At 37.7% G+C, this 27,995-nt stretch overlaps 1 protein-coding gene across 2 annotated transcripts; it reads right to left on the bottom strand.

Moving 5' to 3' along the window:
- Positions 1-26: 26 nt before the first annotated feature.
- Positions 27-27,508, bottom strand: LOC127637002 (integral membrane protein DGCR2/IDD-like). Of its 2 annotated transcripts, XM_052117835.1 has the most exons (12): positions 27,246-27,508; positions 20,033-20,065; positions 19,337-19,459; positions 15,325-15,411; positions 12,602-12,812; positions 12,440-12,516; positions 11,754-11,936; positions 11,187-11,390; positions 8,621-8,824; positions 7,538-7,690; positions 7,168-7,404; positions 27-4,589 (listed from the first exon to the last, which is right to left on the bottom strand). In XM_052117835.1, exons 1-12 carry the CDS (start codon positions 27,304-27,306, stop codon positions 4,354-4,356), a joined length of 1,809 nt encoding a protein of 602 aa, XP_051973795.1. In that variant the 5' UTR covers positions 27,307-27,508; the 3' UTR covers positions 27-4,353. The 2 variants fall into 2 exon arrangements, with proteins under 2 accessions (XP_051973795.1, XP_051973796.1); XM_052117836.1 differs by lacking the exon at positions 8,621-8,824.
- Between the last annotated feature and the right edge of the window lie 487 nt (positions 27,509-27,995).

Below are 27,995 nucleotides of genomic sequence, written 5' to 3'. Positions count from 1 at the left end.
AAAAGGGATCCAAACATATTTGTCCTTCATGATACGATTTATTTGGCATTTGATAGAAGTACATCTACTTAAAGAGTGAAACATAAAAGTCCTGACAAATAAGCCAAACATTACATAAAAAAACGAAAATACTGTAAGTCAAGCAAACTGACAATGAAATCAGCAACCGTTGCATTCTACATAAAACATGATGCTTTTTATCCTTGTTGAATCACAATTATCTCCTTAAAAAATAAAAATAGAAATAATTATGCAAATGCTGCAATTGGGAGGTGGGAAAGAAGAATTGGATGTGTATCATCCTCAGTTTGTGGACAAGCATCTGTAAACATAGCAGAAATAAAGGAATACAACAGCAGAAGAGTACAAAACTCTCTGCAGGTCTGATTACACGCTTGCATACCTATAACACACATACTAGAAAAGAAAAACTTATGTTCACGGGATTATCTGTGCTGATGAGAATCCAGACTTGAAAAGTGAAAAGTCTATCATCATCATCATCATCATATACTCACCCTAATGTTGTTCCAAACCGGTATTATTTTCTTCTGTGGAATGCAAAAAGAAATGTTAGGCAGAATGTTAGCATCAGTCACCATTCACTTTCATTGCATTGCATGGAGAGAAAAAAAGGCAATTGGTCCTTAACATTCTGCCAAACATCTCCTTTGTGTTCCACGGAAGACTCGGATGACGAATTTTACAAGTTTGGGTGAATTAATCCATTACATACTGAATAAAAAAATAAAAAACAAAAATTATCAAATTAAATAAAAAAAAAATAAATACTATCCAGTTAAAATAAAATTTACCTAGCAGAAAGGAACAGTTTTATAATTTTTATTTTATTAAATTTTTTTATCATGTCAGATCCTCAATTATTTTGGTGCTGGACATTATCAAAATGTCCAACGGCTAATAAATCTTTAGCAAAGTAAAATGGATCTACCTGGCAACTTCCCATTCATTTGTCTTTGTCCTTGGACTATGTGCCTTTTTTTGTGCCACAATGACTTGAGCTTTTTCAGAAATGCCTGATTGTCTTTGCTATGGGCTTGTGGTTGCAAAAATTAGGCATGTTTCTAGTTTGTAAAAAAACCCACAGGAATCAAGATAAAGTTTTAAAACACACGTTACTTTCAGTTAGCAATTATGCAGACCAAGTAGATATTTTTAAACCAAACTATCTCTCAAGTTCATATATAACTTATGCATTTCATTAAGTGGACAATACAAACACCGTCCACACAGGAAATGAGCAGTCTGTAAATTAGTAAAGGACTAAGCCGTTTTGCCCTTTCATAATATACATTTATATGTTCACATGTGCAAATAAACTCACATTAACTTAAGTGTCAAGTAACAAATGTTGTGGAACAATACAGTATATTTTTTTGTATTATTTTGAAGTGACTTGCATTGGCTTACACTGACACTTAGTGGCCTGAATGCTGCATCATTCAAACAGTTTTCAGTTACTAATGTCATTGTAGAAATCCACTGTGCACAGTTAAACATGATTAATTGAATCCATGAATGAAAGTATCCAATAACAAGGCAGTTACTGAGATTAGGAGAGTAGTATTCGGCTGGTCATGTGATGCTAACATGGCTGCTCTCATGAGGCACCCCTGCTCAATATAGAATAAAAGAGCTTTTATAAGGTTACTGATATGACTCTTCATCTCACACGAGTAGTCATGATTTTATACATATGTTTCAAAATTACCATTCATTTCTTTAGAAGTTAAAGTATTTTCAAATGAGGAAAAAACTGAGTGAACCTTTAAGGGTGCTGAAAATAAAAAAAGGGAACATCCACACACGTCACACCACCAGACCAACCGTGAATGCAAACCTCATAATTCATCGTAGCCAAAACCTAACTCTTAAATCCTAAACTTAGAATCGCAAAAAGAAGAAATATACTTTTTAAACACCACAATTTGCTGCAGAACACCTTTTTGAGATCAGATTGAGAGGCAAATATGTGGGGAGAATATTAAGCGGAGCGGTTACATTATGAATTCCAAAAAAAGTTAATAAAAGTAGTGTCTGACTTTTTGGAAAATCTCAGTGAAACTCCCAGGTCAAAATCAATAAAAAATAAATAAGAAAATTACATTTTGCTTAAAGAAAATGCAGCCCGTTTTTAGGACAATTACAGTTTTTGCATTATGACACCCTTTTAAATGATAATTACGCACATTTCCTCCAAATTCATCATTACGGTTATACAAAAATAAATTAAATTCTCATTTCTGTTATACAGTAATTAAAAGCACACTATTTATTATAATTATTACACATTTGGAAGACACTTTAATCCAAAATGGCTTAAGGGCATTTCACACAAAAAAACGTTTTTGCATCCGTCCGCACAGATTTTCAATGGTTTTTCTATGTAAATGCACTTTCTCTTCTAATTGTTGTGCTGCATCGTCCAAGCACAAGCACGCTTCTGGTCTGAACATCCCCATAAAATGCATTTAAGGTATACATTTTATCAGTATGTATGATCCCTGGGAACTGAACTGGAGACCTTGACATTGCTACCACCATGCTCTTAATGGTTTTCTTAATTGTCATGGTAATAATGTCACAATGCAGCAAACCTTAATTGTTCTAAAAATCAGCCTTATTAACTTATAATTTTACTAATATTTTTATTTTGGGCTACAATATGAACCGGGCATTTCTTGACAGATTTGGTGAGAGCCACCTTTTTTTTTGATGTGAGCAAATGCAACATCAATCACTGGGACAATACACCAAAGACAGAGTTTCATAGAAGTACGCCTCCCGAAAGAATCGCAAAAGCTTCAATGTTAACAGTGACATTCCAAAAATTACGCAATGAATTTGCATTGCAACGTCACAGCAGGATATATAAAAGTCGTAGCAGAATGCAGACTAAAACATATTCGAACCTCAATAAAATACAACGTCAACAGAATCCAAGAACGCCCCCCCCCAGTTTGTGCTTCTGATCCAACAGCCAAAGATGTAAAAATTCAGATAAATACACAGTATTGCTCGCATCCAAACGGATCGATCCCTTGAGAGGCGTCTCACACTAACAGCGGTAAAATCACTGGAGGTTGCCAAGTCTTTGTGCTGTTGGTTTCTAGTATCCAAACGTATCCAGCGGCAGATCACTGTCTGCACTCCCACAGGTAGTCACCGCATTGGGTTGCTGCTAATTTGCATAAAGTTGAGTTCCATTCAACTTTGTTACATCGCCAACGGTCTATCACTCATCATGCTGGAAATCATTAACGCTCATTGAAATCAAACAACTTCCTGTCCCTTTGTTGCTGCAAATTCCTGTATGTGTGAACGCCCCGCTATGCATCTCTAGGACATACGGACAGGGCAGGAGTTAGGAATACAGGAGGCCAAGGGGAAGAACACACAAAATAGCCTGTGAAAGGGTTTGGAGTGGTCAGTTAGGACAGAGCAGTATCAAATCAAGGTAAAATTGCTTGCTCGATCCAGGAAACAGTCAGTGCGCACAAGTCCATTGAAAGAATGTCAGGTCTTATTCATTAAATCTCTGAGGCCTTAACAGCTTTTCATCAAGTGGTTCATTCACTCAAAGTGAGGTGATTGACACATGCTTTCTCAGAGAGAGAGAGAGAAAGAGTTGGTCCATTTCCACATCCCAATGTGTATCAGAGAAAGCTTATAACAAGCTAAAAGTATAGCTCACAACAAAACATTGTCATTCCAAACCCATATGATGGACTTTCTTTTGTGGAGCACAAAAGAAGAAATTAAGCAAAATGTTCTTGCTGCTCTTTTCCATACAATAAAAGTGGATGGTGACCAGAGGTTGTCCAGCTCCAAAAAGGATAAAAGTACCATGAAAAGTAGTTCAAAAGGACTACTTCACTTTTAAGTTGATTCAAAGTCAACTTACGCCACATGATAATTATTCACTCTAAATTTTTCCTTACAGCCAAAGTCACCATTCACTTTCATTTTATGGACAAGAGCAGCTTGTACATTTTGCTATAAATAGATTTGCTTCATTTGTGCTCCACATAACAAAAAGTAATATGGTTTCGAAAGACACGAAGGTGAATAAATGACAGAAATGTCTTTTTAGGTTACCTATCCCTTTAAGCAATGGAGGACTAAATTAAGGACTGAAGCAAGTATTTGCACAAACTGATGCTCAAACTGAAGAACCAGAGGGTTATCCAACTAAAACAAGCTCAAAGTAGTCCTTCTTATTGGTTTAAGTCTTCACTCTGAACTGCAAGATTGTTCTTGAGTCCTACAGCCTCTAATGCCTTCAATCCATCAAAGCACGTAAGGCTTTCTGATCTCCGCATTTCTCCTTTTCTATACTACGGTGCTCAGCGACGGACCACTGCTGCAGTCTGTGGAGAAGCTCTGAATGATAATGTTATCTGATTCGCTGGGAGTGTCTGGAGACACCAATAGGGTGCTGCTGTCGATGGAGTCCTCGCGCTCTTCCAGGGGCGGAGGTTGGTTGGACGTCTGCTCTAAGAAATCCCTCTGGAGAGAATCGGCCATGGCGTTCACATGCCTGGTCGCCAGAGGAATCCCGGTCCGCCCTGCAGAGAAAAGAAGGAATGCTCAATAATTGGTCACTTACTGTAAACTCTGTTCAAAATCTAGTGAGGTGCTTTGCCGTCTACCTAGGCAGCTGCATTACAAGGGGCTATTCATACATGATTTCTTGCATTCAAAATAGCAAGGCAGAGTGGAATGGATGCATTTTTTAAAGCGGGGCTTCTTTTAAACTTGAAACAGCACTTTAAAAATGCAGCGCTCGTGGCATCACAGCGGTCAAAAAAAATCCATCTGGCACATTTGCAGTTGCACTCAAAATGACTCAACCCCCCTGACCAGCAATACGTTCTGGTGATGTGAATTAAAACACATGAAATAAAACCCTCAGTAAACAGTAAAGTACATTTTTAATAGACATTTGAGTGATTTTGAGAACAAAGAGTTCAGTTTACCCACATTTAAAAATGATTAATTACCAATTCTCTCCACAATTGTTATATCAAAAATATTCAACCCCCAAAGTCAATCAAAGAGCATCCTTTACCCTTAATAACAGCAGGTAAGTGTTGTCAGGTGTTGTTCTGACACATCTCTATTGGAGTTTATACACATTACTCATGAGCAAAAACTTCCAGCACTCTGACATTCTTTGGTTTCTGTGCTGCCACTGCTTACTGCTTACCAACAAATATTTGCAATGGGATTTTAATGATGGACTGAAAGAGCCATTCAAGGACATTCCAAGACCCATCCCTGAACCCAGTTTTGGACAATTTGGATGAATCATTGGTGATATTGTCTTGCTGGAAAGTCCAGTGATCACAGAGCTTCTGTTTACACACTGAAGGCATCACATTTTTGCCAAAATGGCCTGATACCTGAAGGAATCCATGGCGTCAGTCACATAGTCAGTATAGCCATTTCCTGCAGCCGCAAAACACCTCCATGCTTGACTGTGGGGATAGCATCATTCTGGATATCACCATGCCTTTCTTACTCCAGACGTACTGCTGACCCATGGGTCTAAAACTGTGTGTCATACGTCCATAAAACCTTCTTCCAGGACTCCACATGTCTTTCCAAATTCCTTCTTGAATATTCAAGTCAACATTTCCTTTGGTGAAGTTTTGCTTTCTTCCACACCCAATAAGGTTGCTGTTGTACCATATAAAATGTATGACTGTTGTTGCCAGCTTTGTCTATTGGAAATTGATGTGCCTTAGAAAAGTATTTTTGGTTACGACACTAAACTTACATTTTAAAACTTCATCATAGAGTGATTGCTTAATTCAGTTTTAAAACAACTACTTGTGTATCCTTAAATATTTAAGAAACAGCTACATGCAATAGGGGGTTGAATAATAATGACATGGCTGTATTTTAAAAAGCAATCCTGCTATTTAGAAATATTAGGTTATATATATATATATATATATATATATATATATATATATTCACACTATGACTATGAAAGTGTCACTCAACTGATTTTGATATGTTTAAAAATTCTGGGTCATCAGATAACATATCTTTGTAAATCCTTAGTCTTCAGGTGGTTGGGGGAGTTGAATAATTTTAATTGCAACTGTATATAGACCACCAATTAAAAAAACAACATAAAATGTTCATGTCATTTAAAAAAAAAAAACAATGTCCTCCCCTTTTTCTCCCCAATTCCCAATGCGCTCAAAGTCCTCGTGGTGGTGTAGTGACTCACCTCAATCAGTGTTGTGGAGGACGAATCTCAGTTGCCTTCGTTCCAGAGACCGTCAAACCACGCATCTTATCATGTGGCTCATTGCGCGCGTTACTGCGGAGACATAGCGCAAGTGGAGGCTTCACGCCATCCACCGCAGCATCCGCGCACAACTCAAAACTTGCCCCACCGAGGACGAACAATATTATATCGACCACGAGGAGGTTACCCCATGTGACTCTACTTTCCCTAGCAACCGGGCCAATTTGGTTGCTTAGGAGATCTTGCTGGAGTCACTCCACACGTCCTGGATTCGAACTAGTGAACTCAAGGGGTGGTAGTCAGTGTCAACACTCGCTGAGCTAGCCAGGGCCCCCATACTCCTTTTTTTGACATTTTCACTGAATGGAATACACGTATATTTGCAGTCAAAATTTCTCTCAACTTAGTCCAACATATTTGATGTATTTTGTACGTGGACGCTTTTTGATTGTCTCACTTCGGTTTCATCACGTTTCACTATTTTTCAGCATTTCTAGTCATAAACGGCTTGTTTTTAGGATGCTGTACAATATAAATGTAGTTTGAAACTTTGATCCCTGCATTCTGTTGTTGTACTCAGTCCAGCTGTAATTGAGCACAAGTCTGTGTTGGTTTGATGCGTGTTGCCTATACAGCTGCAGTTGCGCTGACTGCCCCCTACTGCTAAAGATTTGTGGTTCTTCAAGTTTAAACTGATCCAATGGTAGGACATTGACATTTGAATGCATTGTTTTTCATTTAATGAAATAACACCAAATTGGATTAAAGGGATAGTTTGCCCAAAACGAGATCTTAGAAGGCACCACAATGTTGCCGTTTACTTTTTGGAACAGCCTGTGCGTTGGAAGCATGTCTATGATTTTTGAATTGTAAAAACATACCGAGGTCCATATAAATGATGCTGTCTTGGTTGATGGAGGCCTCATAGGGAGGTGGAGGATCTTCAGGGTGGTGGATATCAGGATATTTGTAAGCAGCATAAGGGGGTGGTGGCTCCTGGAAGTGAAACGCTCCCCCCTCCCCGTCATCAGAGAGGTGCAGAGGAGTCAGGCCTGTTCCAAACGTATCTGGACCATAGTCAAAGCCAGGTACCCTTCGACCCAGATTAAAATGATGCACTGTAAAAGATTGCAAAAATTCTGTCAGAAAAAAGGCCTATGATTTCTTGTTCCAGTGCATTTGCACATGCAACTGTACAAAAAGTGGTCATGGCTGATGTTTTATGAATGCTAGAACAAATTCAGGACTTACAGTTGCCTCCGATGAGGGTTTCGATGCGTTCTCGCCGCCGCTGCCTCAGTCTGTGCACCATGAAGAGCAACAGAGAGAGGATGAGGAAAGATGAAATGCAGCTCACGATGAGACGCATGCCACTGGCCATAGAGTCAAACAAACTGTTGCCATCTGAAAACAAAAAACAACACAGATGAGATTTCTCAGTTTCTACCGGAGCACAATCTGACGCCTGAAGTCTGAGACCTCCGTTTTCAGTTACCAAACATCAATATGCGGTTATGGGAGCATTTTCAAAATTCTCTGTTTTTGGTGGAGAACGCTGTTCTAGTGTGGATGAGAGGCGTTGACAATGCGTTTTCAAACAAAGCTCAATTGTTGACAGTTTTGGAGTGGAATACTAGTGTACTACACAGTATATACTGCCAACTAATTAAAAACAGATGCATCTGAAATAAGCAGTATGTGCAACAATAAATGCTTCAAACAGTAGTATGCTACATTGTTGTCAAATGACCTCTCAATATTGCATATTTAATTCAGTGAGTAGTGTTCAATTATCCAGGAAATAAACAAGTCAATTTAGGTCATTTGCAGTGATTTCTAATCCAATTTTGCTTAAAAGGTCTTAAAACGAAAGTACATCCCAAAATGAAAGTTCTGTTATTATTATTCATCCTCATGTCGTTCCAAATTCTTAAGTCCTTCTTTCTTGTATTACACAAAAGATGACAGTTTTGGAACAACATGAGTGAGTAATCGTCATTTTTATTTTAGGGAAACTAGTCTCATCAAATACTCAGTAATGACAGTGATGTTAAAAATGCATTAGAATGGAAATGGAAGTTGAAGTCGAGCACACTGACTTGTGGGATACAGTCTCCTATGCATTGTGCTCTGCTTGTATACTGAACATATTAGGCAAGTGTATTAGGTCATTTGTGTATTCTGTGCATACTGTGCACAGAATCCATACAGCAAATATAGAGTCGTTTGGAAGTACGCCATTCAAAAGATACCCTGACATTCTACATGTACAATCTAAGAGCGAGCAGCTCCACCTAGTGGTGAGGCTTGAAGACACATGCGCAAATACTGTACCAGGATCTAAGCAGGTGAACTTGCAGCACTCTTTGGGGTCCTTGCGGAAATGCTGGCAGCCCTGCGGGCGTTCACACAGGGCAGCCACACACATCTCTGGCTCGCCCTCATGGCACGTGCAACTCAGACATGGGTCATCCCCTTTAGGTGTGAAATAATAGCCTTCATTCACCACATTGTCTTTGATGTCTACACATGTTTGTCCTATTAAAGAAACAGAGGAATGGATAGATTATTACCAAGTACAAATATAACCTGTCTGCATTTATATACCAAATTTTCACACCAAGAATATTATATTTATTAAGTTACCATATAGAATGTTGCTTATACAGCCTTATTTATTGTCTGTATAGCAGGGCTCCAGACTAAAACAATTTAGGAGGAAACCATGGCTGTTTTTAGTTGCCAAATCAAAGAATTGCTCGATTTAGATTGAGCAATTATAACCCATTAATTGAAGGTTTAATAAACAGTATATAGAGTTGAGAAGACAGGTTTGCATTCCCTTTTGTCTCATAAATGTTCACACGCCTTTCATGATTTATACAAATATAAGAGATAAATAAAAAAGTAGTACTGCTCTTCAGAATCAACATTACAGATATTTACATATAGTATGCATATAGTAGTGCATTGTCTTCTTGAGCATCAATGAATGTTTGCATCTTGTGTTATAGTTGTGTATAAACCCTCAATTGTCCTAATTGTCAAAAGCTTGACTTATCTGTGTGTGTATATATATATATAAGTCACAACATTAAAACCAACTGCCTAATATTGTGTAGGTCTCCCTCGTGCCACCAAAACAGCACCAACCCGCATCTCAGAATGCTCGGAGATGCTATTCTTCTCACCACAATTGTACAGAGCGGTTGTCTGCGTTCCCGTAGACTTTGTCAGTTTGAACCAGTCTGGCCATTCTATGTTGACCTCTCTCATCAACAAGGCATTTCCATCGACAGAAATGCCATGCACTGTGTTTTTGGCATCATTCGGCGTAAATTCTAGAGACTGTTGTGTGTGAAAATCCCAGGAGATCAGCAGTTACAGAAATACTCAAATCAGCCCATCTGGCACCAACAATCTTGCCACAGTTCAAATCACTGAGATCACATTTTTCCCCCATTCTGACGGTCGATGTGAACATTAACTGAAGCTCCTGACCTGTATCTGCATGTTTTTATGCACTGCTGCCACACGATTGGCTGATTAGATAATCGGATGGATGATTGTTGGTGCCAGATGAGATGGTTTGAGTATTTCTGTAACTGCTGATTTCCTGGGATTTTCACACACAACAGTCTCTAGAATTTACAAAAACATCCAGTGAGCGACAGTTCTGTGGACGGAAATGCCTTTATGAGAGAGGTCAACCAATAACCAGAAGAAATAAATAATTAATATATGGTGCATAACCTGGGAATTTTAACTATAAACGAGTCCAAAACACAAAAGGGACTCTAATTTAGAAATGAGGGAGACTTGGCTCAGTTACATTGATCTATATTTAAGTATTTATCAAATTAAGCTTTTTGCAGCATAGACGTTTCACCAGATGAGGTTTAGTAATGAATAAAGTTTGATTATTCAGAAGATATGAAGTTGGAGATATGATGCATGTTTTTTTCATGCCCTTGCTTCAATTTAGAACACTTGATTATCTAATCAAAACAACAACAAAAAATGAATTGAAGGGAGGATAAAAATATGGATAGATGTTTTTTTTCACCTCTAGAGGCCACTGTTAAAATATCGAATCAAGCCGTTCTAAATGTAGAATCCTCCAGCGGCGGCTACAAAGTAACAATGAGGAATAAAAAAAAGCCCCCCCCCAAAACAATAACTCATAATTCCAAAAAGAAACTATCTGCACGATTAATCAGTTAACCCGATATATCGGTCTCCTTTTAATAATACTAGTATTCTGGAATGGAATACTAGCGTACTACACAGTATATACTGCCTAATAATTAAAAACAGATGCATCTGAAATAAGCAGTAAGTGCAACAATAAATGCTTCAAACAGTAGTATGCTACATTGTTGTCAAATGACCTCTCAATATTGCATATTCAATACAGTGAGTAGCGTTCAATTATCCAGGAAATAAATAAATAATTCTATTTAGGTCATTTGCAGTGATTTCTAATCCAATTTTGCTTAAAAAGGTCTTAAAGTGATAGTACACCCCAAAATGAAAGTTCTGTCACTATAATTCATCTTCATGTCATTCCAAATTATTAAGTCTTCCTTTCTTGTATTACACAAAATATGACAGTTTTGGAACAATGGACACTGAAGTCGAGCACATTGAATTGTGGGATACAGTATCCTAGGCATTGTGCTCTGCTTGTATACTGAACATATTAGGCAAGTGTATTAGGTCATCTGTGTATTCGTGCATATAGAAAATCTGCATACTGTGCACAGAATCCATACAGCAAATATAGTGTCGTTTGGAAGTACACCATTCCAAAGATACCCTGACATTCTACATGTACAATCTAAGAGCGAGCAGCTCCACCTAGTGGTGAGGCTTGAAGACACATGTGCAAATACTGTACCAGGATCTAAGCAGGTGAACTTGCAGCACTCTTTGGGGTCCTTGCGGAAATGCTGGCAGCCCTGCGGGCGTTCACACAGGGCAGCCACACACATCTCTGGCTCGCCCTCATGGCACATGCAGCTCAGACATGGGTCGTCCCCTTTAGGCGTGAAATAATAGCCTTCATTCATCACGTTGTCGTTGATGTCCACACATGTTTGTCCTATTAAAGAAACAGAGGAATGGATAGATTATTACTTGCCTGTCTGCATTTATATACCAAATTTACACACCAAGAATATTATATTTAGTAAGTTACCACATAGAATGTTGCTTATACGGCCTTATTTATTGTCTGTATAGCCTTTTATTTACTGCAAATATCAAACGTCCTGTGCACACATATACTGTATATGTTAAATGTATGCACAGTTTACAGTTACATGCAAGTATTTTGTATTTTATCCATTGCCCTGATTACAGCAGCTATGTAATTACAAATAAAGCAAAGCATTTAAAAAACATTAATGGCTTTAAGATTGTATTCTATTAAACAATGTTCTTATTGGCATGGCACATGACATACTTCTTTTGCAGAGAAAAGGGAATTTTTTGTAGCAGTTTTCAGCATGCCAGCTGTGCAAGCCTCGCTCGTTCATGCTCTTGATCTGAAAGCGTTGCAGCTGAGCACAGAACACGTTGCCCTGGGTAGGATTTGCCTCACCGAAGTTAACCAGCCCCTCCGGAGGCAGAAACACCTGCATTGATCCTGAGAAGAACAGATTAATGAGTTACAGTTTTAGGTAACAGTTCCAAAAATCTAAATAATGACAGCTGGAGATTACAAATGCAAAGTAAACATACAAATGGAGCTTAAAAATCTAAATTTAAGTTTTGTGGATTTTAGTTCAAGCTTTTGTTTTTAAGCCATCTATATGCTGGAGTACTCAAAGGTAACGAAATGACCTTTTAACAGATTTGAGAATTTAAAATTTACAGTCATTCTCTTCTTTTGGAAAATGGACTCATCTTGCATTGCACTAGATTTTGTCCAATCAAATGCGCTCTAGAATAAGAATGTCCTTCCCCATTCAGCTGAATAGCAAGTCATGGCTCATGGCTGTGACGTAACTAAAGCCTAAACAAGCCCTTTGTTACGTACCACCCAAATTTTCAGTTTCAATATAAAATACACCAACACAGGAAAGAAAACTGCACTCATCATGACATACCATGGGGTCTTGGGGTCAATTAATCTGTGACAAAACCAACCTTTGTATGCCACTTCCCAACGGCCTTCCAGAGAATGATTCTGGCTAGTAATCACATATTGATATCCCACCCAGAACCTGCCATGAAAAAGTACATCCATGATGTGAGAACACAAAACATTCAACTGCAAAGTAACATAATTTCCTCAGAAGACAGACTCACTTGCACTGGTCTTTGCGTTCACACACTTTCTCGTCGAAATCCACCTCGATCTTGAGGACAAACTGCAGCTCCTCGTTGGTGCCGAACGTAGCGAGAGAGCCATTGACCTTCTGGCAGGTTTCCACTGCCTGCCAATAGTTTTCGCTCCTCAGGTAGACTTTATAACAGCTCGCCGTTTTTTCGTAATGGTGCCAGCCGCTCGGACACTTCTCTGTGTGTGGAAGGAGGAATTTCATTTCATAATAACATTTCAGCAACACGTTTTCAATCAATTATTTATCCTCTCAGGGTTTTGGGAGATAAATTGAATCGGTATGGTCTCTTTTATTTGTGGCCTTGGGCTTGATTATGCATCCATCCATCTTTGACCGCTTATCCGGGACTGGGTCTCGGTGGCAAAGGACTAAGCAAAGTAGCCCATACATTCTTTTCCCCAGCCAAGTCCTCCAGCTCATCCAAGGGGATCCCGAGGCATTCCCAGGCCAACCGAGAGATATAATCCCTCTAGCATGTTCTGAGCCATCCCCTGGGCCTCTTCCCAGTTGGACATGACTGAAACACCGCCGTAGGAAGCTGTCCAGGACGCATCCTAATCAGATGCCCGAACCACCTCAACTGGCTCCTTTCAACATGGACGAACGGCGGTTATACTTCGAGCCCCTCTCGGATGTCAGAGCTTCGCACCCTATCCCTTAGGGTGAGACCTGACACCCTACAAAGCAAAAAATTTTGGCTGCTTGAATTCGCAATATTACTCTTTTGGTCACTACCCAAAGCTAATCACCATAAATGAGGGATGGAATGTACACCGACTGGTAAATTGAGAGCTTTGCCTTCAGGCTCAGCTCCTTCACCACCACGGTCCGGTACAGCAACCGCATTACTGCAGATGCTGCATAGGTCTACCTGTTGATCTCACGCTCCAACTTTCCCTCACTCGTGAACAAGACCCAGAGATACTTGAACTCCTCTGATTTTTCTTCCTGCATGCAATACTGTTGATGTTATGTGAAATTTGCTTCTAATTAATTATTAACTTCACACTTTTGAAGTGTGATAAATTAAAAACTTTCGTATAAGTAGATTACGAAATATTTTACAAAATGTTTCATTCATTTTAGCTTTTAAATTGTTTTTTTTTTACAAATTCAATGTATTCCATCAATACATATGATATCATGTAAATATGAAATTGTAAAAAAAAAAAAATATATATATATATATCATACAAACACTTTATTACATGTTTATTGGTTATATGCATAATTTACACTGCCGTTCAAAAGTTTGGGGTCACTTGACTGAAATGTTTCTCATGATCTTAAAAACCTTTTGATCTTAAGGCATATGCTTAAATGTTTGAAATTAGTTTTGTAGACAAAAATATAGTAGTGCCACCATATTAATTTAATTATAAAACTAAAAATGTATTTTAAAAAAAGTTTTTGAAATGGATGACTTGGACCGAATAATAAAAGGAAAGCAGCCAATAAATGCACGGCATAGAAGGGAACCATCCCAGGGTGCTACCTCAATAAGTATACATACCTCTAGTTCATGCAACGTTGTGTTGTGAAATGTGTTAGCATTCAATTCATAGAGCAGATTTTCTTCTTTCAATCAACAACTGTCATGGCAGACTCAGGGAGCAATTTGAGTTGAATTTAAAAAAAAAAATATATATATATATATATATATACACAACTTTGTTCCCCGTCCATTCAAATTAATTAGTTTTTTCTCCATGTCTCTCCCCCACTCCACAACTAATGACTCATCTACCATATACGGGATGCATCTGAAAACGTAAAAAGAAGACTTGCTGCCTAATCAGTTATTAACTTAACTGACAGCTGTTTTGAATGAATGGAACTCTTAAGGAAACTGGTCTACGAACAGTTTGAAAAGCACCTTAATTTCATCCTACCTCTATATACAGCCTAAGGCAGCATTTTTATGGTTTTGGACACAGCACCGTTTTCGTGGTCACACCTAAAAAATTCTATTGCCCTCGTGGTTTGAGATTTGTAACTGCCAGAGCAACAAGAGCGCACGTGATGCATGAACATCAGGACCACACGTTGGCCATGCGGTGACAAGTGCTAGCGTCTGCATTTGCTTACTTGCGTGAAGTATGTTTTCGGCCTTTAAGGTGTATAAACACACATGCACCTTAAGAAATATGACAATTTATATGACTATTAATTGTGAAAGCCCTTAAAGAGACAATTAATTGTAATAGTCGCAATTATTTTATTTGACAATTAATCGTCAGTCCAATTTCATAATCGTGAGAGCCCCAACTGTAAAGAATAGAAAGGATATTAAAAGACTTATTCAATGACAAATGGATTGCTTGGATCTCGTCTTTGGACCTCGTCTTTGGACACACAGTACACAAAACGGATCAAGACAAACCTTTACTCTCAACACACAGTGAAATTATCTTGGTTCCTAACTTTGCACTGATTTTGGGATTTACAGGAAAACCTATATTTTTACCAATCCCTAATTCCTATCATTTTATATTTTAACACATTGTGTTCAACATGGCAAAATCCAAATCTTTTCACGTACCACCTGGAACATGCTTTTGTTACCCCTGTGGTACACGTACCCCCGGTTGGGAATCACTGTTTTAGTGGCGTTAGAAAACTGAAAACAGAGTTTTCAAACAAAATTGAATTAGTGTGGACAGTCTTGGAGATGCGTATGGATCTTACTGTTGAAGCGCACTGGTTGAGCGACACCCATAACATCTTCCACTGGCTCAAAACTGTTGCTGTAACGATACATCTCCTCTTTAGTAGCTGCAAGAGAGCACAAAAGAACAAAATATCATAAGAGAACATTACAATTTGTACCAGGCCAAAATATTAGACTAAACCTCAAACCATCTGTGAACATGATCTACTACTACACGTTTAAACATTTGTCTTGCATAATCATCTACAACAAGACGCTACAGTGTAGGCTGTGTAAAGCCTAATTTATACGATGGAAGCAACCACACTTTTCCCTCCTGGACAAACTAAAGCACAACATGCGGCGACATTTTAAAATGAGTTAGTTTGTGTTTTAAATCATATAATAAAAATTGTACTTCAGCACAATTTCTGAAGATGGGCTTCAAAGTTATAAATGTTTTTAACGCTAGAAACCTTGGTAATACTTAGCTTGCAAATGAGATTATAAATAAAAATGTCACGTCCAAACCACACCCATGATTAGTTAACCAATCATCAACATTGACTAGTCTAGTCAAGTTCTCCTAGGTCAAGAATTTCAGAGATGTTTGCCAACAGAACCACCAAACAAACACCATGGTAGAACAAAAAAAGTCACTGCATTTAGTCATTATTTTAGACAAACTAAAAGAAGTCTATTCGCCCAGTAAGTATAAATTAGGCTTAAATCAGACAACATGCTTTCAAGGACATCATGGCTAAATCCCTAATCCGCAGCAAACTGAAACAGCAGGCCTGCTGAGCTAAAAGCATAGTTTCCAATAATCTCACTGGCATTAATATACCTCTATATAGCTTGCCAATTAAAATACTTTCCCATTTCCTGCTTTATTTCAGAAAATAAGAAGATCATCACACTAAATGTAACATATAAATAAGAATGAATGAAAACTTGGAAACAACCCTAGAGAATATCAACTTTATTTCAATAATGTCAGAAAAGGCCAGTGAAATTCTGAGTAATAAAACTGACAGTTTGCGTAACTCTTCGCCATTGTTTGGTTCAGTATATTGGTTGAAGATCATGTTTCAGAAGACTAGTTAGTTAAGCCAAGAGTTCAACGAATTGTTGAATCAAGAGTTTTGAATTTGTTTAAATGCAGTTTAAACCGATTCACGAAAATGAAACAAACCAACACTAATGTTGTTTTTGCTACTAAAGTTTAGAGATACCTTTAAAACATCTCTTCCTAAACACTCCCATACTTGGATGACATGTCTTTAGAAAGTGTAATGTGCAAGTAAAAAGAATCATGCTAATATTCACAATGTTGCCTCATTTTATATTAAAACGCATCGCAAATATATTGTGAATATTCAATAATTCACAGAAAGTCTCGGAAAGTGTCATTGAAGAGTCTGAGTTTATGAATAGCATCATAAATCAAAATGGCAATCTGAAGCTCAATTATCTGATTAAAACAAGGAAACTAACACCAACAGATTAAATCAAATCTTAACAATCATGAGGAGCTACATGCAGCCTCATAATAAACCAAAACTCCAACCAAAAATACTCCTTTATCTTTCAAAAAACACAATGTAGATCAGGTTATTTTCCATTTTATTTATGCGGCCCTTTGTGAGGCAGATCACAGTAGGTGGCTGTGAGCTAGAGGTCACGTGCTCAGTAAATCTGCTCTGTAATTCCTGTTATCCTGTCCAGGAATCAGATACTGAGCACCTCGTCTCATTTCAGGGTTAAGACTTGGAAACAATAGCACAACCTCCACAGGCAAAACAAAAATCCTGAATGCCAAGTAGGACTGAGTGGTATGAAAGTAAACATTATTCAAGCGGTAGACATTTTGCTATACATTTTTTACTGTGTTAGAAATATCCACACGGCTATCAGTGGACAGGACTGCTTTACGCCATTTACATGCGAGATCAGCGAAGAAACAGAGTAATGTGAAAATACAGAGTAAGAACTTAAACAAAACACCAAGTGAAATTTCATCACTGCAAAGAATGCAAAAGAAGTGCTGCACAGGGTGTAAAATCTCGGTGCTCTTTGGTTGCTTGGGATAATTAAGCTCAAAATCAAAAAATAAAATATTCCAAGGCACTCGAATTGTGTAGAAAAGTTAAAAAGCCTTTATTAAATCATGGCTTTTAGAAGTAAAATTGACACACACCCTGACGAAGGCATAAGCCGCAACGCGTAGGTGTATCCGTCACCAATTTTACTTCTAAAAGCCATGATTTAATAAAGGCTTTTTAACCAAGTGAAATTTATTTGTTTATGGTTTTCACATCACAACTTGCTGAATTAATACAGAATTAAACTGATATTCTGTCACAGTACGTGTATATTGGCTATTTTACAACGGCTTCAGACACACATCACTGTTATCAAACAAATACCAGAAACCCCCACCCTCTTCCATTGGTTGTACAATCAGATAGCCCCGCCTCAAACTCAAATCATTGGTTGAGCCAATATTGCCATCTCAGGCTGGATGGGTTGCTCAAACAAAGAGGAATGTTTTTATAGCTCTATAGAGTCACAGTGTTACACTTTTAGATTAAATCAACCAATAAATTACTTATTTACTGTTGACTCTACTATACATATTAAATTACTATTCAGGGTTCAATAGAAGTTAAGCTCAATCATTAACATTTGTGGCATAATGTTGATTTCCACAAAAAAATATAATTTCGACTCGTCCCTCTTTTCCTTCAATTGACAATTAGGCTGCTTTAGTTAGGTCTGCCGGAACCAGAAACATTGATCATAATCTATAACTCTGCAATAAATTAAAAGGCATCTACACTAATATTATTCTATTTGTTTCCCCTCGCTCAACCTTGGGATTCATATGAACTGATGCCAACTCCAATTGTAAGACATCGGATACTTCATAGGCCACTGCCTGAACCTTGGACTTAGGATACACCTCACCGAAATGACCTGCTGTTGAACTGTGATGCACCTCATTGATCTCTGCCTGCATCACCTTAGTCTAATGATGGACTACACTCTTATAATGGAATACACAGACTATCAATTAACTGTCAACAAAACACTTCATCAGCCGACTAACAAAGGACAATGCATCAATATGAACTTCTGCAGTTAATCCAGGATGAACTTCAAAGACTTTAGTCATTAATCTTACAGTACATACACAATCTTTGTTTAAACACAATACCTTAACACTTAAAATTTTAAAACTATGACTTGCGCTGCACATAAATACTAATATTGGCATTATATTCATGCCATTTACCAGAGGGGAACTTGCCCTCACAGTGAGTCTGGTTACTCAAGATTATTTTTCTCCATTAACCAACATGTTATGGAGTTTTGTGTTCCTTGTCGCCTTCATCTTGCTCACTGGGGGTCTAAATACAATTATTATTTAATTATTTATTTTAATACACAAATTACAATCTTATTTAATCAAACTACACAACTATTATTTGTGCTGTAAAGTTGTTTAAATAGTAATTTTTTTTTACAGGCATTTTAGTGTTTAGAGCACAACATATTAATGTAAAACTGGATTAAACGGTCAAAAAAAAGGTTAGTAAAATCACATTAACATGCATATTGTTTACATCTTGTGGCTATAGTTTTGAAACAGTGAATATTTAAACATTTGCAGATTGGTCCAATTCACTTCCATCGTAAGTACCAAACTGTAACAAACTTTAGTTTTTTTTAAGAAAAGGAATAAATCGAAATACATTTTTTTGTGGTAATCAACATGACACAAATGCTGTCGATTGAGGTTAAATTGTATTGAACCTGGAATATTACTTTAAGCTGGGATACGAGAAAGAATCAGCTGTAATACAAAAAAATCCTTTTTTGTTGAGACTGCAGCAAAAATAACTACATCTTGATATATACTCTTAATCTGAATTCAAACTGTTCTCGTGGATAGAAGTGTTTATTTAAAAAGATGATTGCACAAGAATGTTGCAGAAAAAAGCCAGGGAGAGGGTTCTGTGTGTGTTTGTAAGTGTGTGTACTTACTAGGGCAATCAATCTCATCGCTTTTGTCCTCACAGGCTGTCCAACCATCACACTGCCAGGACAAAGGGATGCATTGCATTTTTCCACTCCGGCAGGCAAACTGGCCCGGACTGCAACGCAGCTCTGAAATACAGCATTAAAACACATGAACGCAGCTTCATGCAACATAGTGGATAGTCACAGTCTGCCGACTGGATAATATTGTGGAGGATGAGTGTTTAAGAGATTTAATGCCCACAGCAATCAATATGCAACCTATGTGGGGACAAGTTCTTAAAATTGAATTGGTGCTATTTTAGTGCATTTCTATCTTTATAATGTTAATAAAGCATTATATTGTTACATTTGGTTGTTGTTGTTGTTTTTTCCTAAGAAGAAAATAAAATGCATTTTGACAGGAATATAAACATATTTAGTAAAATTTCAGCACTTTCCAAATATGCAAACAATAACAATTAACTACGAAAAAAGTATGTGATTAATCGCATACAGAAAGTCTTTGCTCTGTTTGAGCAATATTGGCTCAACCAATGGCAAATGTTTTGTTAGCACCACAGTATTGAAACTATTAGGGGGAACCAATATGTCTCTGCATAAACTGGGACACAAGAATGTATTTTATCATAAAAAATTAAAAAAAAGACATGACCCTTGTTAGATAAACTGTAAGAATTCCAATGCAGGAATGCCGCTTACCTGACAACAGTCTAGCCAAAGCAAGCCGTGGACCTGTGGGGTGCAGGACAGATTTTGTTATTTGAATGGGCTGATACAGCAACACAGTATTACCTAATCACTTACAGGCTAAAAAGACTTCTCTTGGTTATCAGGCTGAAAACAACATTGTATATAGAAACTTCTGCAATTAAAAAACAATTCAAAGTGACCAGTCAAGTCTTAAGCGCATAGATATATATGTGTGTGTGTGTGTGTGTGTGTGTATATATATAAATTATTATTTTTTTTTTATTATTATTTATTTATTTGTATATTAAAGCTTTCTTTTGCAGCAAAAAAAGCATACTTTGTACAATTGTACTCTGATAGTTTGTGTTAGTTTAGCAGGTTCCATATATTCATGATATATGTACAGTTAAAATGTTCCCTTCATAACAGAGACAAATTCTCAGACAGCAATTTAATTTGATTTCATTAATAAAAACAAATGTGTTATCTGATGTTAGCAAACACCCAATTACAACACGATCCCTCAAGCCAAAATGAATAAACATCTTACACAGTGATTACATTGTTTTCAAAGGACTTCTTGGGAGGTCCAGACATTCAGATCAATCACTTACAGATATCAGCCATGACCTCTCGGACCCAGGAGTCTAAAGCTATCCCTACACAAACACCCCAAACAATTGAAATGTTTTGAGAACAGCAGTTTGTTCTCTTCTATGGACTACCAAGACCAGATTTTCAGCACATTAACTGCTGAAGACAGCAAGACTCTTTTGACATGTGAACACCTGTTCAACTGGTAAAAACCCTCTTGACCATGTGTCAAGGAGTTCCACTTAGAACAGTGGCGGTTCACAGAACAAAGGCAGCGGCCCAGACAGAAACCTGCCCTGCCCCCCCCGGCTGGACGGAATTTCGGTGCACCCAGATGGATCACGGTTCCCTGCCCAGCCCCACCTGTGAAAAAATCCTGGCACCGCCCCAACAACAGTAGCCATATAAGTTCAGTATATTATGCATAAAGCATTTGGGTGGTACAAACATTTAAATGTTTTCATTGAATGTCGATATTTTATATTAATTAAATATATATTTGTAAAAGAAAAGTAGCCTAACTGATTTTCAACGCTTGTAATCAACTTTTTGATTGCACTAGTTTATTTCAATGGTCTTGTAGTGTGAAATTTTTATTTTTAAAAGTAAAATGTATTCCATGTAGTCTCTAAATTAATATGAGCTCATAAATACTCCATGCACATAATAATTAGAATGCAAAACACAATTATATAAATGGCATTTAAAAACTAATTTCAAGATATTACTATTTTGACACATTATTTCCACACTGTAACTAATAGCTATCTCAAACAAATATAGCTGACTCAACTTAAGGCCTGTTCACACCAAATCCATGACGATTTTGCGAGATGATCGTTTGACGGAAGGTCCATTCACACAGAGTCCATAAATGCATTATACTTAAAACTATTTCACTCCGGTACAGTAGGTGGTGCTGTTGTCAAACAGTCCGCACCCTTCAGCTGATAGAGATTAATATACTTATTGCTGTTAAAGCATTTATTTACCTACTTTGGCATAACTGTTGCATGGTGTTGATGCATTTTGAGGAGTATATAATCGTTTTTTTTTTTTTATGCCAGTGAGATGCGTTAAGAGCACGGTTACATATTTATTTGCACATGTATTTTCCTAAAAGTAGGTCTACATTCCAGACTCCCGAACTCATCTTCTCGTTTTATAATGCCTGGATAATACAAAACAATGAACAGTGATATAAATACACGTGGAATAATATACATTGAGAATAACAAGTATTGTATAAAATATGATGCATATATTAAAAATAAAATAAATCACTTCTCACTGTCTTTTTGTTATTTAAATTATTGCAATACTTTGTTATATTTTCCTTGCAATTGAAATAGCAGCATGGTTCTGCAATTTGTTCGTCTAAAACATTGCATTTAACATATCTTTATGGGATTTTACTACAAGCAAAATCTTTCTAGCAAGTCAGTCCACTGGCGGCCATTTTTGGAACGCTCCCAGGAGACTATTTCCAGTCATACTTGAATGGGGAACATAAAAAAAGAAAAAGAACATATTTCAAATCAGCAGTAAAATGTGACAAAGCCGGTAACATAAATTGTGACTCTTTACCTCAGATTACACAAAAAATGCAATTTTCCCAGCTTTAATAGCTAATGTGCTTGTGCTTTCTCAAGATAATTGACAAACGATGTCTGCATCTAAAAGATGATTGGCTCTTTTATCTGTAAGGTGGGACTTCCTTTTTACATCTGCTGACCATTGGGCGCTAGAGCTTCTTGGTTGGGTGTTCCAATTTCTCCCATTAATTTTTGATAGAAGTGGCCCATCTCATAGGAATCGATTGTTACAGTTTTTTTTTAACTATTACTAGTTTTATTTATGTTACCGTTACTCTCTAAACCCTAAAGTTGTCTTAAAAACAAATCAAGTGTTCCTAATGAAACAGTACTTGAAATGACACATTTTTGAAAACATCCACTTAAAAAAAAAAAAAAAAAAATTTAAAGTAGGACATTCCAGTAAAATGTGTTTTATAGACCGTGGAGTCTGAAAAATATCACATGTTGGTGGCATTTCACCTTTCAATAAAAACATACAATGATGTCTGGAATGAACAATATGGCATCTTGTGTAAACAGTCTCGTCATATCTACACTCAAAAGGAAAACTTGTGAAAGACCTTTCATTTATAATTGGGTTGACTTTATACAACTTAATATGGATGCAATTGTTCCATTCGCCACTTTTTCTATAGATACATATTCAGTACAGGTTTGAGATCTGATGGTGGGACTCGACAGTCTGTAATTCTCAAGAGTGAGAGCTTTATTTGCAGGAGTATCTACCCGTTCAATACCAAACAGGTAAAATTGTTTTCCTTTAAGAGATTCGGGTTTGCTATTATTTTAACAATTATGGTGTGATCAGTTTTTAATGATTCAAGTGCTTGGGAGGCAAGATTTGGAATCTGTACAAATTAAAAAATTATATTGTTGGGCTCTCTCTATCAGCTCTAAAGCCAAGAGTACAGCACAAGAATCAACTGTAAAAATGTTGCTTTATCCTGGAAAAAGAATACTAAAGATCTTTTGTCCAAATACTGCAGCTGGAGATACACCGTTCTCTGTCTTGGATACATCTGTGTACACAGGTTTATGAAGCAGGAAATTATATCTCATATCTATCAATTCCTGTTTGTGTTCATTTGGATGGATCATAATCTTCCTTTGATGGGCCAGATTCAACATGATACATTCAACATTAACTTTCTTAGATTCCAGGGAGGAAAAGAGCATAGATGGATTTGTGTTGGTATGTCTTGATTAATGTGCAAGATTTCCTGGCAGATCCGTAAACTATGCTCCCATAGTCCATTTGCGTCAATGTTCTGTAGAGACGTAGAAGTGTTGTGCAATCTGCACCCCATTTTGTTTTAGCCAGTACCTTTATCTTGTTCATTTTTTTAAGGCATTTATATCTTAACAGTTTTATATGTGGGATAAAAAATATATATTCCAAAGCTAGTCCTAAAAACTTTTGTGACTTTTATAGGTTCTCCCTCCATCAGGAGCTCTGGGTCCAGATGTAGTTTTTGATTTGGAGAATTTAAATCCATTTCTAACTGATGCCACTTTTCCACTGCACTGCCGTGACATCATCTTAAACGTGACACAAAACAATAAACTAGAACACGGCCGCTAGCTGTTAGCTACTAGCTCATAGTGCTGCATAAACCAGTTGTTGCATGGTGATTTTACACAAGTGTAACAGTTAAATTGGGCTGTTTGTTTTAGAAGCTTTCCAGTAGCTGGTCAACTAAATAAAGTGAAGCTTTCAAGCAGAGTATAGAGTTAACATAACAAAATGTACCATCCTCCATTGTGGACTCCTGCTTTGGCTGAGTCCAGGGCACTCTCCCTCCCATTGCTCGCTGGTCTAGATAGCGTCCATTTGGTCGAACCAATTCCACATTTCTTTGATGAATCTGTAGTCACTTAAGTTTTTTTCTTTTCTTTCCTTACACTGTTGGTAGGTCCAGTGGTAGCCTCAGCGGTGCGGCCAACAGCTGAGACACTTCCTGAAAGACTTTCGTGACGTTCGTCGCTAACGAGAGGAAAGACTGCACCTTGTTTATGGACCACTGCATGGTGTTGCACACAGCCATAAAATTAATACAGATTTTTTTTTAGCTTTGTCTTGGTTTCATTAATGATTCTAAGTGCTTTGGACCTGCACATATTCAATTCAATTATGTTTTCTGTTGTTGGATGTTTATTAAACATCCTTTCTACCTTTTTCCGTTCTTCAATAGCCTTTCTGCAATTTTCATCAAACCATGGGTTAGTCAGTCTGTATGGCTTTGTTGATGTTTTTGGAACAGTCTTTTCTGCTATTTCTATTAAAGTATCCATAAACCCCTTTGAGTCATGATTTCTTGGGGCGCTATGCTAAATTTCTCATAACAAGTGTCTGAAAGGTGTACCAGTTGGCTCTTATAAGATGCCATCTTGGAGTTCTTTGTTGGATTTCTGCTTCTGATCAAGTAACAATCAGAGGAAAGTGGTCACTCCCATACAGATCATCCCAGACTTGCCACGACAAGTCGAGCAATAGTTCAGGCTCACATATAGTTAGGTCAATAGCAGCGAGATTCCATGTCCTGGATGCAGATAAGTGTACGAACCATCATTTAATAGGCATAGATCATTATTAGAGATAAGGTCCTCAATAAATGTGCCTTTTGTATTTGTGTAGCTTCCTCCCAATAGTGGACTATAACTATTAAAATCCATTAGGATGTATGGGGATGGCAACTGGTGTATCAATCTTTAAAAAAGTCATGTAATGCTACAGAAACATCAGGGGGTATGTAACTGGAGCACCAAGTCTTTATAGCTTTATGGAGCATTAAACGCACCGCTACTAATTACAAGTTTGTATCTATTGGTATATGGCTGTGAAATAATTCACATCTAACTAATATGGCAGATCCACCCGAGGGGCGTTGTATATTTTGGCCAAATGCATTAAATATTGTAGTTTAAAGTCAATGGGCTGCTTGGTCCCAACTCCCAAGTGAGTCCCTTGAAGACAAAAGGCAATGGGATTAGCAACAGCAGATAAATGCTGCAGTTCAGTTTATGTATTGTGGTTTGTCATTATTCATCCAGGTCAAGTCTTTCTGGCATTCAGCAGTGCTCATGATTGGTTTTACCACAGATGCATAAGATTTCCTTATATTAAAAGGCAGGAGACTTATCAACCACTCGGAGTGCTTCAACGTAGCTCACTCTCTCCATACATTTTACCCTCTTTATTCCCCTTCTCTTTTGATCCAGACTGGACAGACTTTTGATGAAGTGATCAGATGGACAGATGCTGCATTTTGCCGGTCTTGTACAGCCTGATCCATGTCCTTCCTCTCTACAATTACAACATACTGAATTGTTTTGACATACTGCAAAGCCGTGGCCAATTTTTTTGACAATTAAAACATCTTAGGGGTTTGGAATGAAGATGTTGACAGGTACACTCAGATATCCTAATTGCATCCTTTCTGGTGGTTGTGGTTTGTTGAATGTCACTATGTAAGTTCCTGTTTTAATCATCTGGTCTTTTTTTTTTTTTTATTGTAATTCCTTTAACATTTGTTATAACTGGTTGAGTCAATTCCGATGCTATGTCAGCCTCATCCATATGTTGTAGCTCTCTGGTACGGATAACTCCTTTAATGCGGTTTAGAGATGGCTTTTATAGGAACATTTGCCAGCGTATTATCAGGCATTAGATTTCGGAGTGAATTTTTTTTAGAACATTCCACCAATATCTGTCCGGACCATAGTTTTTTCACATCTTTAACTGTCCCTGTTTCACCAGAGATACCCATTTGTATTGCCAAAGGGGACAGCTTAGAGCAATGTCAGGTAGTACAGATTATAAAATATCGGAGTCATCATCCTCCTCCGGTTCCAACTTTAGTCGTTTAGGGTTCTTTTGGTTAGCCATGTTTGTGTTATTTGTTTTCATTACTCCCACTCCCCACCCACCTCAGAGTCCAACAAAGGGATGCACAGAGCCACAGGTAACCTCCAGATATGCATCAAGGATAGGGGGGAAATATACTTATAATATTGACCCTTAGCCAATGCCCTTTAGGGCAAGTCTTGAACAGCTTCCAAACTCCCGTCTATGTGAAGTCAGAGCCAAAGCACTATATGGACCTGGGGGAGCCACAGCAACCAACATTCCTCAAGTGCCAGGACCTCTCTCCACAGTCACGGGTTGGAACTTATGGCAAAGAAGTCACCCCATTTGTCACCTGTTATGATCAGCAAGGGAGTGCTGGGGACCTATTCAACCCAAGGTCCCCACGGGGACCAATAGAGTGTCAATATGGATACAGTGTTGGATTATATGCACATGCAACGTGGAGACAAGAGGCGCAAAAACCATATATGCAATGCATAAGGGCGCTATGTAAACGGGGACGCCAGTGACTCACTAAAGGTGGTCAATCGGCCTCCTGGACCCCTTCAACAACCCCCCAAATGCAAACCACACCAACAAATCAATTCCATAAACGGGCCTTGCAGTGCAAAATTAATAGACAGACATCTCAACTGACCATCCATCAACCTAAATAGCGTCATATTTATTTGCATCGTCTTGCATCAATACGAATAATAATTTTCTCATTACACAGGGGCACGTCAGACCAGACACCAAGCTCGCCTAGATGTTATTTCCCATTCGGAGCATTTAGTTTCGATCTGTCTGCTTCTATATCGAGCTGTGGCTTACTCACGGTGCAATCACAATATCACTGTAAACGTATACCATGCCATTAAAATGCCTAAAAGTTAAAAAAATATAATGCACAATTCAACTGGAGAATCAAACTATTTGGTTGTTAAAGGCCCAAAATGCCTGCGCGAGCTCTGCAGTTCGTGCCATTAATAGGCTATTAGGCGAGCGATATAAAATGATGTATCAATAATCCGCGCAGATCAAAGACATTCGCCGCATGATTATTTCACATTTAAAACGAATAAAACCTCATCTGCACGCCCATAACAGTCCCAGGGCTTGAAACTGCATCAAAACACGTCATTTCTATAAAATGCATTTATTAAATCAACATTTGTTTTACCTGTTAATGTCAGAAAAAAGAGGAGAAGCACAAAACCACCGCTGTCAGCCTTCGGCAACATTTATCCTCCATTCATAGTAGCTTACACCGGAGAAAATGTGCACTTATTGCACCAGCCTCAATGTTGAAAAATAAATCCAACTGCGCACTGTTTTGGGTGGCGTGTATATTCCGTCGATAAAATATGTTTGACACTCAGATGTTAATTCAGTTGTGCTACTGTCGAGATACAGTGTCATACACCATGACTGTTTCTTCTAGTTCGGTACACGAGTTTAGGACGAATATAAAACAAGATGGCTCCTCCGCCGTCCTATCAAAACAATCCCATGTTCCGAGGAGGGGAGAAGGCGTTTCAATGAAATCCCTCATTTCATCAACATACTTACTAACAATTATTGGTTGCCAAAACGTTATGGGAACGCTAGTCTTTGGTTCTCAAAATGTTGCCAGAACAAGAGTTGCTTGTTACAGTCACTTACAATGGAAGTGAATGGGGCCAGTCCATAAGCGCTACAGACATTGTAATATTGGATATAACTTTACACAGATAAGGTTCGCAAGCAAGTTTATCTCATTAAATTCATGTTAACATATATAATATTTACGTCTTGTGAATATACTTTTGAAACCGTATATTTTAGCGTTTAAAGACTGGTCATCACTTCTATTGTATGTACCTTATCTAACTGCATTTTTTTTTTGTGCATTTAAAAAAAAAAAAATATTAGTCAACATTTTTTAGTAAAC

Source organism: Xyrauchen texanus, chromosome 44 (genome assembly GCF_025860055.1).
Source record: "Xyrauchen texanus isolate HMW12.3.18 chromosome 44, RBS_HiC_50CHRs, whole genome shotgun sequence".
Taxonomy (NCBI): domain Eukaryota; kingdom Metazoa; phylum Chordata; class Actinopteri; order Cypriniformes; family Catostomidae; genus Xyrauchen; species Xyrauchen texanus.
Note: the sequence above shows the minus strand (reverse complement) of the source record. Positions and strands in the feature narration are given on the sequence as shown.